We start from the raw sequence: 16,430 nt of genomic DNA, 5'->3' as shown, positions 1-16,430 counted from the left end.
ATCCCTGATACCACTGGACAGACATGGAAATGATCCCTCACTGGGGTTTCTTGCATTTGGCTGTCAAAAAGCGTTGCTGCAAATGAGCCAGCTAGCTCTGCAGAGCAATTTGATTGTTTAAGTGTTAAGAGGACAAACTGAAATTTCTTTATTTAAAAAAACAAACAAGGTTCTTTGATCTGGAAGTGCTGTTGTTTCTATAAAAAGAACATTTACCAAGGCTGGGTCAAGGGTGGCACTCAGAATGTGGGCTTTATGTTCAGGCTAAGAGAAATTTTCTTTGAGTTCTATACTAAGAGAAGACAAAGGGAAGGGAGAAAAGAAAGAAGAAAACAACATAGGGGAAGATAAAACCAAGAAGCATGAAACAGAAGTAAAGCAAGAAAACCATACCTCTTGCTATTGCATGCCTTGATGCCATAAACAGGACAACTGACCCATATTAGTTTTTTACCCTTTGATAGACTCTTGAAAGAAAGAAAGGAAGAAAGAAAGAAAGAAAGAAAGAAAGAAAGAAAGAAAGAAAGAAATTTAACTACTTTATATTAAAGAAGTGTCTATTTTCTCTATCTTCAGATTTTTGAAATTTTACTTGTTTATCATTATTTGAATACAAAAGAAGTATCTGCTCATTAAAAATGTAAGTAACACAGAAAAGACACTGTAAGACACAGAACAGGAAATTTCTCACAATTCCATCCTCCTGAGATGACCACTGTCGAAAACTACCTGGTGTTGATTTTAAATACCACCATTTACAAAGTTACTCCTGCAAAAGAGAAATGTAAAATATTAATAACAGAATACAGAAGTAAAGATTTTCTGGAAAACTGACCACTGCAAGTTAAAGAAACCGATTATGACCATAGACTAAGGAAGGAATCGAACCCCTTGCGGGCTTATTTAAGGAATGCTTTCTTGGAGTCCTTATGTCAAGATGACTTGAAGGTACAGCTTCTGGGCCACTGGGAGTTGACTGAAAGTGTGTGATGTCAAAGATGTCCCTTTCCTTGACTAGCTTGGAGACTGCTGCCAAGACAGAGGGGTGGGCTGATCCAGAATAAAGATTTGGCCAGCTGAGAACCTGTTACCATGGTGACTTGACTCATCATCTATCAATCAGCTTGACTGGAGCCTACCTTCCTGTAGCCAGAATGAACTATTTTTAAAACCTCATGTCTATTTTTGAAGAACCATCTGTTAAATTTGTGCTTTGTCCAACTCTAGGAATGTAAAAATTCATTCATAGCCAGACTTCTTTGCTTCAAATTTATTTCTTTCCATGAACAAAATTCTTTTGCTTGAAACTACATTTGATCCAGATCAGAAAACACTGACACCTGTTTATGCCACAAGCAGAGGTGAGAATGGCATTGTTTGGCCACCAAGAAGCTTGTAGTCAAAAGATATGAACATAAGTAATGATAGTCAGAGCTGAATATAATAAATTCCTCCAAAGAAGACAGAGCAATTTATTTGTGTTTAACCTGGTTTACATTGTATTTCAAACAGAGCTCATGGGGCAACGTTCCCTAGACTGGCTCACAGTTTTTCTTCATCAAAGGCAGATGCTTCCAGGGTAGCCCTACAAGCCTGTGTTTATATCATTGCATTTTAGAGGCTATTCTGTGGTACCTTTGCATGGTCTAAATATTAGAACCATGCCAGAAGATTCTTGGGGCACATCTGGAGCTATTTGCCCAATAATTGGAGTGAGGAGAAAAAATGAATTGCTTACAACAAGACACATTAATTTATATAACTTCTAACATTTTAGAAACCCTCAAAAGTTATAATTCCACATTCCAGATAAGTCAGCATGCTATCTCCAAAACATTACATGCTTTCTCCCTTCAAAACAAACTCTTTCTCATTCTGTGTTATATTTTTCAACTTACACTGAAGATCATGTTATACCAGCCCTTTGTTCTAGTTTATAGTGACTTGATTATGCATTGTTCAATGTAGTAAAAATTCTGCATTGACCAGTACCACCACCCAATAAGACCTGAGCATGAGAAGGAAAACTGATATCACAGGCAGAGAAAGGCATTCCCTCTAGAACTCTTGCAAAACAGATGAAACAAAACCAAACAGAAAATATTCTAGAAAGGCCTCTCTATTTAGGATTGGAAAGGAATAGGTGTTTGGATAAAGGGGTTTGCTGGTAGGGGTGGAGGTTCCGTACTCCAGGCCAGGAGGAAGCCTGTGGTGACTAGGCAAACAGACCTCCAGCTGTCATCCTAAGAGATGGCTTCACTGGGAACCTCTAACAGGTTCCCTTCCCTGGCAAGGTATTGACAGATGGGGGAGATGGAATAAAAAAAAGGGATGGCCTGCAGATCTGGTGACATCTGAGGGACGGATAGCTCATTCTCTTCTGCTTGATAGGAGAAGTGCTAGAGGTGAAGAACATGAGATCCAGGAAGAGGGAGAGAAGTTGACATCCATTGGGAAAGGCATGATTGGGGGCACCAAGGGCAAGCATGACGATAACATAAGGTGTCCTAGGGCTGCCAACTCTTCAGCACTGAGTGGGCAAACAAAGTGTCACTGACACAAGTGACTTCACATAGGGATGGCTTTCCAGAATGTTGCTGTAGAACTTTTGAAAAGAGTACAGAATATCTCAGGAATTATGAAGATGTGTTTTGTTAAGTTGCTGGAGTTGTGATGGAGAGACTTCTTAAATGTTAAGTGAAGTATTACTTGTAATTAAGTAAAGGTCACATGGGGGTTACTGACATTCAGGAAGAGGACAGAGTGTGACCCAGTGACATCATGATTCTGGGGGAGGCAGGCTGGCATTTGTACAAGGGAATGTGGAGACCTTGTCACAGCTAGAGAGGGACTGTAAGGACCCTGAACCATAGTGAGCCAGCAGATCTGAGTTTGAGGCTTGGTCCCACTGTCAGGCTGTCACTTAACCTCTCTGAGCCTCAAATTCCTTAGTTACAACATCAGAAGATTGGGTTAAATGACAAGCAGGGTCTCCTCCAGCCCTGATGTTCTAAGATTCTACTAAAATGGTCTGAGGAAAGCCAAAGTTCATGTAAGCAGATGAGATGATGGAAGTTCCCATGGTGGTTACCTCATTCCAGATGCCAGGCTTTGTTCCAGATGTCTGGCTTTGTTCCAGTGGGTTGAATCCCAGAGCAGAAAGCGGTTCAGGAATTAAATGAACAAATGCTGTGGAGAGTCGGATAAAGAGGAGACTTGAGACAAGACCGTTGAATGACCTGATGTGATAGCCTTTGGTGACCTTGGCAAGAGTAGTTTTATTGGAGCCATGAGGTGAAGACCTAATCGGAGTGGGCTGGATAGAGAATCTGAGGAGAGGAAGTGGACCATGTGAGAAAACATTCTGAGCAGTATGCTGTTAAGAGGGGTGGGAAAACAACAGTGACTATAGGGGGCGCTGTGGAGTCAGTGCAATTTTGCATGTATGCAGCAGGGGGATGGGGGAATTGTGATAGTTCAGCATGTTTGTATTTTGATGGGAATAATCCATTAAAAGGAGGAAACTGATGAGTGTATCCAGAGGCAGGTGTTGCAAAAGCAAAATCTTGAATAGCGAAAGGAAAAAGGATCTGTGCAAACATGGATGGCTGGCCTCAAGTTAGGGAGCATAGATATGTCAGGGATGGTAGCAGGAGAGAAGGCAGATGAAGATAGGTTGCTGGATTTGGAGCTGGAAGAATGCAGAAAGTCTCATCTGACTGTTATCTCAATGAAATAAGAAGCAAGGTCATTGGCAGACAATGAGGCTAAAAAGAAGCTTAAATTAAAAAGTTAAATAAAAAATGGGGAGTTGGGAAAGCTGAAGTGATTGACCTTGTAGGTTAATTACAGCTATCTCAGATCAGGACCCAGCAAAGCTTTGAAACAGATGCCTTGGAAATGTGGTAGGATGGCCAGGCAACCCTGCTGAGTCCACTTTAGGTTTGTGATCATAAAATTAAAGTGAAACCCATCAGTAAGTATGTGTCCTCAGCCAAGTTCAGCTATGTGGGTGCAGTGGTGGGGGAAGTACAGGGTCAAATGAACATGTGAGAACAGCAAAGTGATAGGTGGGGAGGGGTTAAGGGGAAGGTAGGGAGTGATTGCAGTGTTGGGCCATGGACTCCCACGTGGGATGGGAGAAAAGTGAAGACATGAAGGAGATGGGGGCAGGGAAGGTGGTGTGGTCAGTGGATTGGGGGCTGCCCGTGTGGTTGGAATAATAAAGCAAATGGGAAAGATTAGAAAGATTCAGGAGATGACCTCTCAAGTGGGTTGAAAATGTTCCTTGAAAATTCATGTCTACATGGAACTTCAGAATATACCCTTCATTTGGAAATAGAGTCTTTGCATATGTAATAAGGAAGATGAGGTCAGCCAGGTGTACCAGCACATGCCTGTGGTGATTTGGGAGGCTAAGGCAGGAGGATCACAAGTTGGAAGCCAGCCTCAGCAACTTAGCAACTTAGTGAGACCCTCTTTCGAATAAAAAATAAGGACTAGGAATGTAGCTAGTTGGTAAAATGCCCCTGGGTTCAAAAAAAAAAAAAGATGAGGTAAGCAGACCATGATCCCTCATGAGAGGGAGACAAAGACACAGAGGGAAGAAAAGTCATGTCACTTTTTTTTTCTTCGAAGCCAGAAGGGATGAAGTGGGACCTCAGCATGCGAGGGATTATGGGAAGATGGTTAAAATGGCATTTCGGGTAAGAAAAGCAAGGTATGCGAAGATATCCAGTTAAATAAGCCTAATTCAGCAGTGCAGAGACACCACTCGGAGCCATGGTTGTTGAGTTGGCTTGCTCCAATTGCAGCAGTTGAAGTTCTGCAGCTGTAAGCCGAGTCATGCTAAGAACTGGCAAGAGCTCAGGGAAATGTGTCCCTAACAACGCCTTGAGTTTGAACTTCTCGATTTTGAAACTGTCAAGAGAATAAATTTCTATTGTTTTAAGCTACTCAGTTCACAGAACTTTGTTAAACTGTCCTCGGAAGCAATTACAACCAGCAACTTCTTTTTCGGTCAGTGGTTCCCAGCCTAGTGTTGACCTCTGGTCATAAAAGACTCATTCTTTGTAGATCCACTTGGCTATTCCTGGTCTCATGAACAGGGCAAGTCAGAGCAGCCACTAATGTTTGATAATGAAACAGATTACGCTGCTACCCCTCGTTCTTTGTGGAACACTTAGTGTAGCATTGTTTAATCCTGTGTGGCTTCCTTGGCATAAAAAGATTTCCTGCCCAGATATCCCTCTACTGTGGGGCAGAGATTCTGGTTCCCTCTGTTCCATCCCTTTGGCCTGAAGTCTGAATAGCAGAGGGTGTTTTCAGAAGCCTTGGGTTCTTCACTACCCACAGTCTGCTAGAGTATCCATCTGGGGCTTAATGAATGCATGTCCAGAGTCCAGCCCTGCCCTACTTTTCTCCTGTTTGCTGCCATAATTAACCACCAACCTCAAGGGGAACAATTCACAGCAAGGAGGAAGTCCCACTTGGGCTCAGAATGATCAAAGGAAGTTAGGCTTCGTTGTCTAGAGGAACCTGAAAGCCATCTGCCTTGACCATTGCTCAGCCTGGAACAGGTTTGCAGAAGGAGTGCTGACCCTCTGTGCTTCCCTGAGGCTGAGTGAGCACCCTTCAGCTTTTTCAGTTCTCTTTCCTGAGAACTGTGCAGTAGTTTTGCCAAACTGTTGAAGAACTCCAGAAGGCATGTGCCGGGTCAGATATACCCCCTGCCCTCCATTCCACCCTCTCAAGCCCCTTCCGTGTACCAAGATTGGGGTAAGGCCTGGGGGAAGTTACAAAAAGAAGGAAAGGTCAAGTTCCTGCTTTTGAAGAATATATGGGAGAGGGGGAGGACTGTGGGTCAATAAGTAGGTACAAGACTCTGAGGTGAGGACCAGAAAGAACAGTGTGCATTGGGACAGAGAGGATGTGAGGTGAGCAAGGCCTATTGCAAGACAGTCTATATCAGCTGAGACTTGAGGGAGGAAAGGAACTTGCCTGTGGAGATTAGGAGGAAGGACATTCTGAGAGCCTGGATCCAGGCAGCAGGCAACCCCCTTTAAAGCCTCTTCAAGAATAGGAAAAAATAGGAGCCCCTGCTAGATTATCTTGCAGAGGACAAAGGGAACTGTTCCCCATCTTTGGCTTCTGTAGGTCTCCCTGATATCTTAACAAAGATGTTGATGCACTAGGAGGCTAGCACCTTACTCACCTGAAGCCTGGGTTTAAACCTAGTTTTAAGTCAGAAAAGCAGGGCAAAGACTTGGTCCTGGGTTTAACTCAGCTCCCAATAACCTGCCACAGACAAGCACTTCAGCTTCTGAGCCCCAGTTTTCTATCTGTAAAATGGGATAAGCCGTCACTTGGACTGAGGATCTCTAAGGTCCCTTCTCATCTGACATCCTGTGGAGTTATGGAGCCCTGAAAGAAGTGTGAAGTGGGGATCCACAGAGTGTCAAGTTAAGGAGCAGAGGGCAGGGGAGGAGGTCACATGCATTGGTCAGGAGCCAGGAAGAAGGGTCCAAGGAAGGCCAAAAGGATTCAGAGGAGTGAGAGGAGAGCCACAGTGAGCCAAACATGCATCCATGGCCCAGTGCCCAATGCTCTGGAAGACCAAGCACGAGGACCCAGGGCAGGCCCTGAGCCTAGCAGGAGGTCACAGCTGACCTTTGAAGAACAGGAGCCAGGTGAGGACAGGCTCAGCAAGAGTGAAGCCACAAGGGGAGGAGGTTCACCCTGGCTCAGTGGTAAAGCAGGACATATGAGAGGATATGAGAGGACTCTTTCCTCCTTTGATTCCCCTCCTCCTTCTGCACCCCTTTTCCCCTTAATCTGTGCTGCTCACTGACTGCTCCAGCTCCCCCGAATCCCCACATTGCTGCCTCCCAGGAAGCATTCTGTGCAAACCAAGGGGACAAAGGGAGAGCAACACGACCACCTTGTTCTGCTTAGGAATAAAATGACATGGATTCAGCCTCTGCCACAAGGGTAAGAGGGCATCTGTGAATTAGGAAGCTCAGTTGTAAATGAGCCAGGGCAGCTCCTGAGCTGACCTCTGGAGGAAGACCCACACCAGGAAGGGTGGGGCTGAAGTCTCTCTTTGCAAGTTCCAGTTTTCCACTGCATTTCTTCATTTCTGTGTCCCTTTGACCTCAAGCTGGCTCCTGAGAAGCCAGTGATTCCTCCTCTATGTCTGGGATCTCTGGCTTTCTCTTGGTCTCTTCCAAGGCACCCAGATGAGTGCAGTGATACACCTTGAGCACATTTCCCTAAAGAAACTGTCTCTGAGCCCCAGGTCAGTGTTACCAAGAGCATCTCCTTTGCCACCTCGGAGACTCTGAAAACCTAATAGTAGGCAAGACTTTCCGTGTCCAGAATTGGAGTGTTCAGACATTTTCAGGCCAAGGACTAATTGGATTCTCTTTTTATATTTCAGGAGAAGAGGAAGAAGACGCAGGTGATGAAGACAGATTGGATGGTACAGTCAGGGGCCCGGGGCCTCGGGTGCCAGCTGGGGCAGTTTCAGAAGCACAGCTTGCTCACAGGCTCACCAAAGGAAAGAGCAGCCGGCGGATGCTGTCCAATAAGCCACAAGACTTCCAGGTAGATACAGCCCAGGTGCTCTGCATCCTCATTCAGCCACCCCATGGCCCACGTTCCAGTAATTGCAGTGACACTGTGATGGACCTATTTCTATGGGCTATGCCTTATCTGGTAAAAAAAGGAATGTCAGGGCCAGACGCAGTGGCACACATCTACAAAATCCAGCTACTCGGGAGGCTGAGTCAGGAGGATCACAAGTTCAAGACCAGCCTGGCAACTTAGAAAGACCTTGTCTTGAAATAAAATAAAAAGGACTGGAGGTGTAACTCAGTGGTACAGTGCTTACCTATCATGTCAAGGCCCTGGGTTCAATCCCCAGTAATGCCCCCCCCCCCCCAAAAAACAGGGGGATGTCAGGGTGTGAATCCAATAGGTGCTCTCTATCTTCGGCATGCAGAAATAGAGTTAAACAAACCAGATGAGGTTCTCCCCAGGAATAAAACTAACTTCCCTTCCCTTTGGAGGTAGGCAAGCTAATCATAGAATAGAAACACAGACATTGTGTATTGCACAGCTCTGGTTACTGCTTCAGGCTTGAGAGCTCTAGAGTAAGGGAGTATATCATCAGGGCTCAGGAAGGCTAGGTAAGGGCCTGGAGTCTGAGCAGTGACCTCAGCCCCATCCCACCTTTCCCAGGCCAACTCAGAACGATTTCAACCTGCCGAACTGCTCTGGGTTTCTGCACCCCAATCCCAGTTCCTATCTTAGGAATGACCAAGGGAGGCTTCTCCCAGCATATGAGCACCAGGACATGGCCAAGCTGTCCTGGCCTGCTTTCAGCCATCCTTATGGGCCAAAGGGCAGAAGCAACCCCCCAGGATTCTCCTGCACCACACACTTGGAAAGGATCAGTAACAACACCCCTTCTGTTCTGCAGATCCGAGTCAGAGTGATTGAGGGCCGCCAATTAAGTGGCAACAACATAAGGCCTGTGGTCAAAGTTCACGTCTGTGGCCAGACACACCGAACAAGAATCAAGAGAGGGAACAATCCATTTTTTGATGAGGTAAGTGGGCAAAGAATACATGCACCTGCTCAGCGGACATATCCTGTTTATGTGCTTCTCTCCCGCCTCCTGCCATCTCTGCCCTGTCCGTGGGAGGGGGTTGCAGATATGTGAGCAGACGACATGTAAAGACAAGGTAAAGGTCAACGGTTAAACCTACAAAGTTAAGAACCATCTCACCATGATATCACCTGGTGGGCTTCATCATTGATCCTCAGAGCAACATCTTTCTGATGTTTGTACAGCAGTTTCACCCCAATGATAGAGCAAGTGATGTCACCTACATCTACCTTTGTTTTTCTAATTACAGGATGTCTCTGAGGGATGACTCTGTGTAACTAAATAATCCATTTTTTGAGAAGTGGCAAAACTTCCTCGGCTATAAAAATAATACATGTTAGAGGAAAACAATAACGAGCAGATCCCACTAAACCCAAGCCTCCCACTAACATTTAAACATGCTTTCTGTTGTTTTGACAGTTATTTTTCTACAATGTCCACATAACCCCTTCTGAACTGATGGATGAGATCATCAGCATCCGGGTAAGGGGCCCAGAGAGTGGGAAAGTGCAGCTCACTCACTAACTGCCAGATGAAGGCCATCATCTTTCTATCACTCTTCTTTCTTCCAGGTTTACAATTCCCATTCTTTGCGGGCAGATTGTCTGATGGGGGAATTTAAGGTGAGTGACAATAGTCTTCTTCACTGAACTTACATAAAGATAAGAACTTTCATAATAGTGAGTCTGCCTCCAAGCCAGGTCTGAGTCCCCATCCTGGTGACATCTTAGGGTTATGTTTAAGGGATCAACAGCATGAACCGTGCTGAGGACTGCCTAGGCCTGGTCTACTTCTAAAATGTAACACTTAACAGTGCCCCAAAGCAAGAAGCTCTGAAACTCCTGCTTCAGGCACCTGCCAGCCTTCTGCTGTGGATGGAAGCAAATCCATGGCTACAAGGGGAAAGAGAGCTTGACCTTGGCAAATAGTCCACCATTGCACTCCCAGAACCCTGTCTACAAAACCTGCTGTCATAAATCTGGAGTCTGGAAGGAAAGCCAAGCTGGCCAAGAGAATAAGCATGATTGCCAACTATTCTTACTGGAATTAAAAAACAAATAGACTTGGTTGGCTCCTTCTTAACAACTCTACAGGGAATGTGCTGCCTCGCGAAAGAAGCAGCTCTGGTCACTAAAGTCCCACAGGATGATATGGGTCAGGTGGATCTGTGTTTGTACCCTGTCTGCCACCAAGTACCCCTATGTCCTGGGAGAAAACTCAGTTCCTCTCTGATCATTAGTTTCTTCACCAGTAAAGTGGGATCACTGTGAAGATTAAATGATTTATACATGTAAAGCACCTAGTATAGCACCTGCACATTAAAGTGCCTAATTGATGGTTATATTAATATTAGCCTTAGCATTAGCTGAAGGAGGAGGAATGGGCAGGAAGTTGGGCTAGGTAAAATCCTGTAGGGTGATTAATGATCTCAGTTTGCCTGGGACTATCAGTGCTAAAAACTAGGAAAGTCTCAAGCAAACTGGGACACATTCTTCATCCTACTTTCATGGTCCCTTCCAGCTTAAGAACAGCTTATTTGTTCAATAACAAATTGTTGGTTGAGGGTCTTCTCTGTGCCTCACATCAGGCATGGGGGGATGCAAAGAAGGTAAGCTGGAAATATTGGGTCTCAAGCAAATTTAAGCCTAGTCAAGAATATTTCATTTAAACATGATACTGATGGTTTCTTTGAAGTGATTAGACTGATTTTAAAATCTACTTAAGCTACTTTAAATTATTTTTTCCCCAGATTGATGTTGGATTCGTTTATGATGAACCTGGTAAGTAATGTTCTCTTCATCAATCTGAAGTCTCATAGTAATTCCTCCTAACTCTGAGGGAGATGCTAGAAGTCAAGAAAATTTTAGAGATCAAGGGAATCAAAGCCAAAGGAATTTAAAAAAAAATGTTTTCTTATTGGGAAAGGATGTTTACTGGAAATGAATAACAGTAGCTTAGTGTGGATGTCTAATTTTTTTGTCTTAATGTTTGTAAATAAGCAATTTTCTATGTTTTGTGAGGATATCTTTATCAAGATCAAATTATCAAACCAGTAGTAGAGTTCAGAGAATGGTACTTGAGTCACACCAGGACAGCGGGGTGGGGCCAGGGTGAAGAGAGCACAGAACAGAGGACATCTGCATGCAGGCTTGCCTGGGGAACTTGGCGTGTCCTGATGAAACTTCCAAGGAAATGCTTCTAAAAGGCAAAATCACAGACCCACCAGCATCTCTTTAGAGTGTCCCTGTCCTTCTGCTCCTTTGTTTTAGGTCATGCTGTCATGAGGAAATGGCTTCTTCTTAATGACCCTGAAGATACCAGCTCAGGTGCTAAAGGCTACATGAAAGTCAGCATGTTTGTCCTGGGAACCGGAGATGAGCCTCCCGTGAGTCTCTAAATTCTCTGCCTTTTACTCTTTTCACGAAAAAGCAGATCAAGGACTAAGATAGAGGTCCCCTGTGGTTGCCTTCAGTTCTTCACCTTCCCCACTCTGATTCCTCCATTCCTGAGAAGCCAGTCTTTCCTTCATGATAGATGATCATTCTAGCTCACTCAGTTCCCTTCCTGGTGTCTATAAGTGAGTGTTTAATTCGGGAAACATGCATGTTTGCACAGTGTCCTTGCAACATCAGAAAGATTGGTTTTTACCTACAGAGTGTGACTTACTCGAAGAATCAAGCAATGCTACCTAAAGGATTGTGATGATTCTGGGAAAATGGGCAGCAAATGGAAAGTGCCAGAGAAGAACACACACACACACACACGAAAGTGCCTAATTGATGGTTATATTAATATTAGCCTTAGCATTAGCTGAAGGAGGAGGAATGGGCAGTAAAGAATACTTTACTATTTGGTGCTCATAAGACAACAAAAACACACACACATATCAGCATTGATTGTATAGAACAGCTGATAGGTGGAAGGGAAACTGATGCCTGAAATCTTAAGCCCCAAGCATAGGAAATCCTAGAGGAAATTCTGATTGGGTTCATTTTACAAGCATCGGGTTGGCTTTTTAGAAGTGCTGCTGTTCTGTATGTGTAATTTAATCATGTACCTCCAAACAGCCTGAAAAACGTGATCGTGATAACGACAGTGATGATGTGGAGAGCAATTTGTTACTCCCTGCTGGCATCGCCCTTCGGTGGGTGACCTTCCTGCTGAAAATCTACCGGGCTGAGGATATTCCCCAGAGTATGTATGGATTTAATTTTTTCCCAGTCTATCACCTGTGTGCATAATGAGATACTGATTGGTGCTCCCTATCATAGGTTTTTCTTCTGAAGGGTCTTCAAGGGCTTATTTTCATTCATCTGGCCCCATTGAAAGCTCCCTGAGCAGACTCCTGGGCAGCTAGTGCTGCTGATCCATGGTCCTTGTTGGCTCATTCTGCCCTATCTCTTCTTCCTTCAATGCTCTGTCTTCTTCTAGAGAATGCTAAAGAAAGGTGAGCAGTCAGCACTTCTAAATCTCTTTACCCCAAATGAAAGCATGAAATTTTATAATCAAGTAAGTGTGTTTGCTATTTGGAGTGTTAAAAATAGCTGAGCAAAGGGTGGTAAAGTGCCAATAACCAGAAGTCTGTTCCTATTATAGTATGATATGTTTAGCAGGAGACTGTTCACATTTAAGAGAATAGTTTACAGTGATTCCATTTATGAAGACCAGTTCAGTCTCTCTTGTCCTTGCTGACAGCCAGCATCCTGCCTGCTTTGCCCAACCTGTCTGCTTCCTGCTGGGCTCAGGGACATCTAAATCCACTGGAGGTAGTACCCACTGCATCCACCATGGATCTCTTTACCTGGAAATCCTTCTCCCTTCTTTTAGACCCTAGAATGTCCCCCATACCATCTTTCCCCCCAAAATATCTTAAATAAAGTAAATTAAGCTTCACATTATACTTCCTATACTAACCTGTTCAGTTGATCTCGGTTCTTTCAAGTTTGTTAAAACAGAGAGATCTGTTTGTAATCGATTTGATGTGCTACAACTATATTATTTACGAGTATGCCAAATCTTCTTGAATTTCTCTACAATGTCAGAACTGGACTTATGTCACTTTGACCTGAAGCATCTTTTCCAAATTAAAACCAGACCTAAGTTTGATAATTGAGTCTTACTCTGACTGGACTGTTTAAAATTCTACTTTCTTCTTCCATAAATTATCAGTTCTCAACATCATAATTTATGGGTTTATTTTTCAAGGTGTTCTATAGATTTTGCAAGGAGAAGACATCTTCTCCCTCTTCAAGTAAGACAAAGGGAAGTTCTGCCACTAGTGCTTACCACCATAGGGAACGATTCTTACTGCATTTATTTTCCCATATAAAAGAAATTTTACAATTTTACTGAATAATTTCCATTTTTTAAGAGAATCAGATTTAATCTCTGCTGTGTGACATATTCCTTTCCAGTGGATGATGCCTTCTCACAGACGGTAAAGGAAATATTTGGTGGCACTGCAGATAAGAAAAACCTTGTGGACCCTTTTGTAGAAGTTTCCTTTGCTGGGAAAAAGGTTTGTATGTGATCCTCTCAGAATAAACATTTAAAGCATGGTGCTTTCCTTGGAGTGAATTCCTGCTTATTCTTTGTTAAAATAGCCCCCTGATGAGTGGGCTGCTCTGCAGGAACACAGATTATCTGAATCGGAACACACCAGAATTCTCCCCAGATTTATTTTAGAGTGGAAAGTATGCAGGACTCAAATTAGAAAATTCAGCCTTTTGAAAGACTGGAATAGTGAAAGCTACCATGGAATTATTGGAATTATTTCCCGGGTCTAAGTATTATCTTTCTCTTAGGCAAGCTTCCAAGCCGACCACAGTCATCCCTGGTAAATATGGTGGAGTGTAGCCCCCAGGCTCCCAGCTGCCCGCTACTGTCACATTTCTAACCTGCTGTTTCCCCCACAAGTGGCTGAAACCGGAGACTTGTGCAGGGACACCCCATCCCAGTCTTTTGGAAAAAGCTGGAAGACTCTTGGTGTAAGGGAACCTGTAACCACCAAAAGTCACACACTACTGACTTAGTGTTATTTCCTCAGGGAGTCACTGGGGCTATGGAGGGAAAGTCTTCATCTCTAGGTCAATTTAAATTCAGGTCTGCCCCATTTCAGAGGCAGGTGGGAACATTTCTTAATTTCTTAGTTTAAATTTTCTGAACTGTAGGTAATAATAATCTCATAGGATTTTCGAGAGGGTCAATTCATTTGAGAAGTAGTGATTGTGAGCCTACTAAGTACCAGATACTGTCCCATGTTCTGAGGCTGTACAAATGAGTCCATGGGATAGCCATTGTTCTCATGGAGCCTAGAAGAAACAGATGGACTGACTTATCTGTTTCTTCTTGCTACAATGAAATACCTGAGACTGGATCATTTCTAAAGACTGTAAGTTTATTTGGCTCATGTTTCTGAAGATTGAAAGCCCAAGAGCATAGCACCAGCATCTGCTTGTCATCTGGTGAGGGCCTTCTTGCTATATCTTGGGGAGTCGGGGGGGGGGCGAGCATTATCAGCAAGGGTGTAGCTCAGATCCCTCTCCATCTTCTAATAAAGTCATTAATGCCACCAGGGGTCCTCACTCTCAGGGCTCATCAAATCCCAGTTACCTCCCAAAGCCACCATTTCAAAATACCATTAACATGAATTTAGGGCCCAAAGTGGTGTTGGTGCACACCTGTGATCACAGTGACTCAGAAGGCTGAGACAGGAGGATTGCAAGTTCAAGGCCAGCCTCAGTAACTTAGCAAGAGCTGGTCTCAAAATAAATAAAAAGGGCTGAGGATGTACCAATGGCAAAGCAATCCTGGATTCAATTCTCAGTACCAAAAAAAAAAAGTATGTATATGTGTATGCATATATATGTGTTTGTGTATATATGTGTGTGTGTGCATATATGCACACACACATATGCATGTAAATATGTGCATATGTATATATTTGAATTTAGGTATTAAGTTTCAACTCATGAAGTTTTGGGAAACACATTAAAACCATAACAAACAAACAACAAGCAAAGTAATTGAATAATTTTGTTTTCAGATAGTGCTTAGAACTACAGAAAAGATGTGATTGATGTGGGAGGGGTGTCTAGTAAGGTTACCAGGTGGGACACCTTTCAGGAAGTGATATTTGAGCAGAATCCTGGATGTGAAGATATCTGGGAGCAGGGGCTTCCAGACAGAGAAGAGTAATGGAAGGGGCCAAGGAACCATGTTTGCAATGAAGGAATGTCTGTGTGGCCAGAGAGGAGCAAGCATCAGGGGTGGGAATAAGAGATGAGGTCAGAGAGATGTGAGGGGTGGGGCAGGTTGTGCTTTATTAGCCAGGTAGGGATCTGACCTTATTCCAAATGCACTTTGAGAGCTCACTGAAGATGTTACAGGTGGAGTGATATGAAAGTTGGAAGGCAAGAGAGGAAGTGGGAATTCAGTTAGGAGCCAGCTACAGGTGTCTGAGGGAAAAATATTTTAGGATGTACCCAAAGATACAAGCATCAGGATTTACTGTTGGACTGGGAGGGACTTGTTAAGGGGAGAGGAATATTGTGCGACTCTGGTTCTAAGGCCCAGTGACTAAATGAACAGAGATGGAACACTGGGACAGGAGCTTTGGGGTAGGGAGGAGGCTGTGAGCAGGATCCAAAATCTGTTTGGATGTGTTAATGATGAGCTGCTTCTCAGACAGCATATGATAAATACTCAATAAACCTAACTCTTATTGTTACACTAATCTAATAATAGACATCAGGCTATTAAAAACAAATTAAAGACATGAATAAAAACAAGCTGTTGGTGCACAGAAGAAGGAAAAATCACTTTAAATCCATGTCACATTTTACCAAATCACTATCAAGAAAAATAAAGTTTGGAGGCTGGTGGTATAGCTCAGTGGTAGAGAGTATGCTTTGCATGTATAAGGCCCTGGGTTAGATCCCTTGCACCAAGGGCGAAAATGTCTAAAATTTAACCAGGTCACTAAGTATATAAATAATAAGTAAACTGATGATGTCATAATCCAATGTGAAAATATTGTTAACTTTTGCAATTAGAAACCTGAATACCTACAGTTTTGCTTTGGTGATTGTTACAGGTTTGCACAAATATAATTGAGAAAAATGCAAACCCAGAGTGGAATCAAGTCGTCAATCTCCAAATCAAGGTTTGACTTTCTTTTCTTTCAGAAAAAGTAAAAATATTTACTAGTTACTAAATAAATGGAGAAATAATTGCCCGTTTTCTGTTTCATTTTAACAGTTCCCTTCAATGTGTGAAAAAATAAAACTAACAGTATATGACTGGTGAGTTGAAAATAGACATATCTAATTCAACAGTAAAGAACTAGACATTTGGATATTGTGGATCTTATGGTAGATGATCTAACTTATACTTCTTGGAATATTTGCTTTCCTTCTATAGGAAGAAATTACTTCCTTACAATAAAATGCTCCTGGAACTGGGAGGTTTAGATTAAAGATAAAAATTATTTAAAAAAATAAGCTTAGTATAGAAAAGCTTTGGACAGGGGCTGGGGATATAGCTCAGTTGGTAGAATGCCTGCCTTGCATGCACAAGGCCCTGGGTTCAATCCCCAGCACCAAAAAAAAAATAAAAGAAAAGCTTTAGACATCTTGGTTCAACTGCTGATAATAGAAGAAGAGAGAATTATCTGAAAATATTCAAAGATAAGAAACCAAGGATTAAATATCATTAGGCTGTCCAAAATGACTTCAGAAATAAAGTAAGCCCTTTTGGG

At 43.1% G+C, this 16,430-nt stretch overlaps 1 protein-coding gene across 5 annotated transcripts in view; it reads left to right on the top strand.

Moving 5' to 3' along the window:
• Myof (myoferlin) overlaps positions 1 to 16,430 on the top strand; it is a 148,681-nt gene that overhangs the window by 48,445 nt on the left and 83,806 nt on the right. For all 5 annotated transcript variants that reach the window (XM_048801765.1, XM_048801763.1, XM_048801762.1 and 2 more), the window contains exons 6-15: positions 7,439 to 7,605; positions 8,483 to 8,611; positions 9,092 to 9,154; positions 9,244 to 9,294; positions 10,422 to 10,452; positions 10,942 to 11,057; positions 11,740 to 11,866; positions 13,087 to 13,190; positions 15,768 to 15,836; positions 15,932 to 15,975. In XM_048801765.1, coding sequence (XP_048657722.1) covers positions 7,439 to 7,605; positions 8,483 to 8,611; positions 9,092 to 9,154; positions 9,244 to 9,294; positions 10,422 to 10,452; positions 10,942 to 11,057; positions 11,740 to 11,866; positions 13,087 to 13,190; positions 15,768 to 15,836; positions 15,932 to 15,975 — 901 coding nt within the window. The remainder of the gene's footprint in view (positions 1 to 7,438; positions 7,606 to 8,482; positions 8,612 to 9,091; positions 9,155 to 9,243; positions 9,295 to 10,421; positions 10,453 to 10,941; positions 11,058 to 11,739; positions 11,867 to 13,086; positions 13,191 to 15,767; positions 15,837 to 15,931; positions 15,976 to 16,430) is intronic.

Source organism: Marmota marmota, unplaced genomic scaffold (assembly GCF_001458135.2).
Source record: "Marmota marmota marmota unplaced genomic scaffold, marMar, whole genome shotgun sequence".
NCBI classification, from domain to species: Eukaryota; Metazoa; Chordata; class Mammalia; order Rodentia; family Sciuridae; genus Marmota; species Marmota marmota.
Note: the sequence above shows the minus strand (reverse complement) of the source record. Positions and strands in the feature narration are given on the sequence as shown.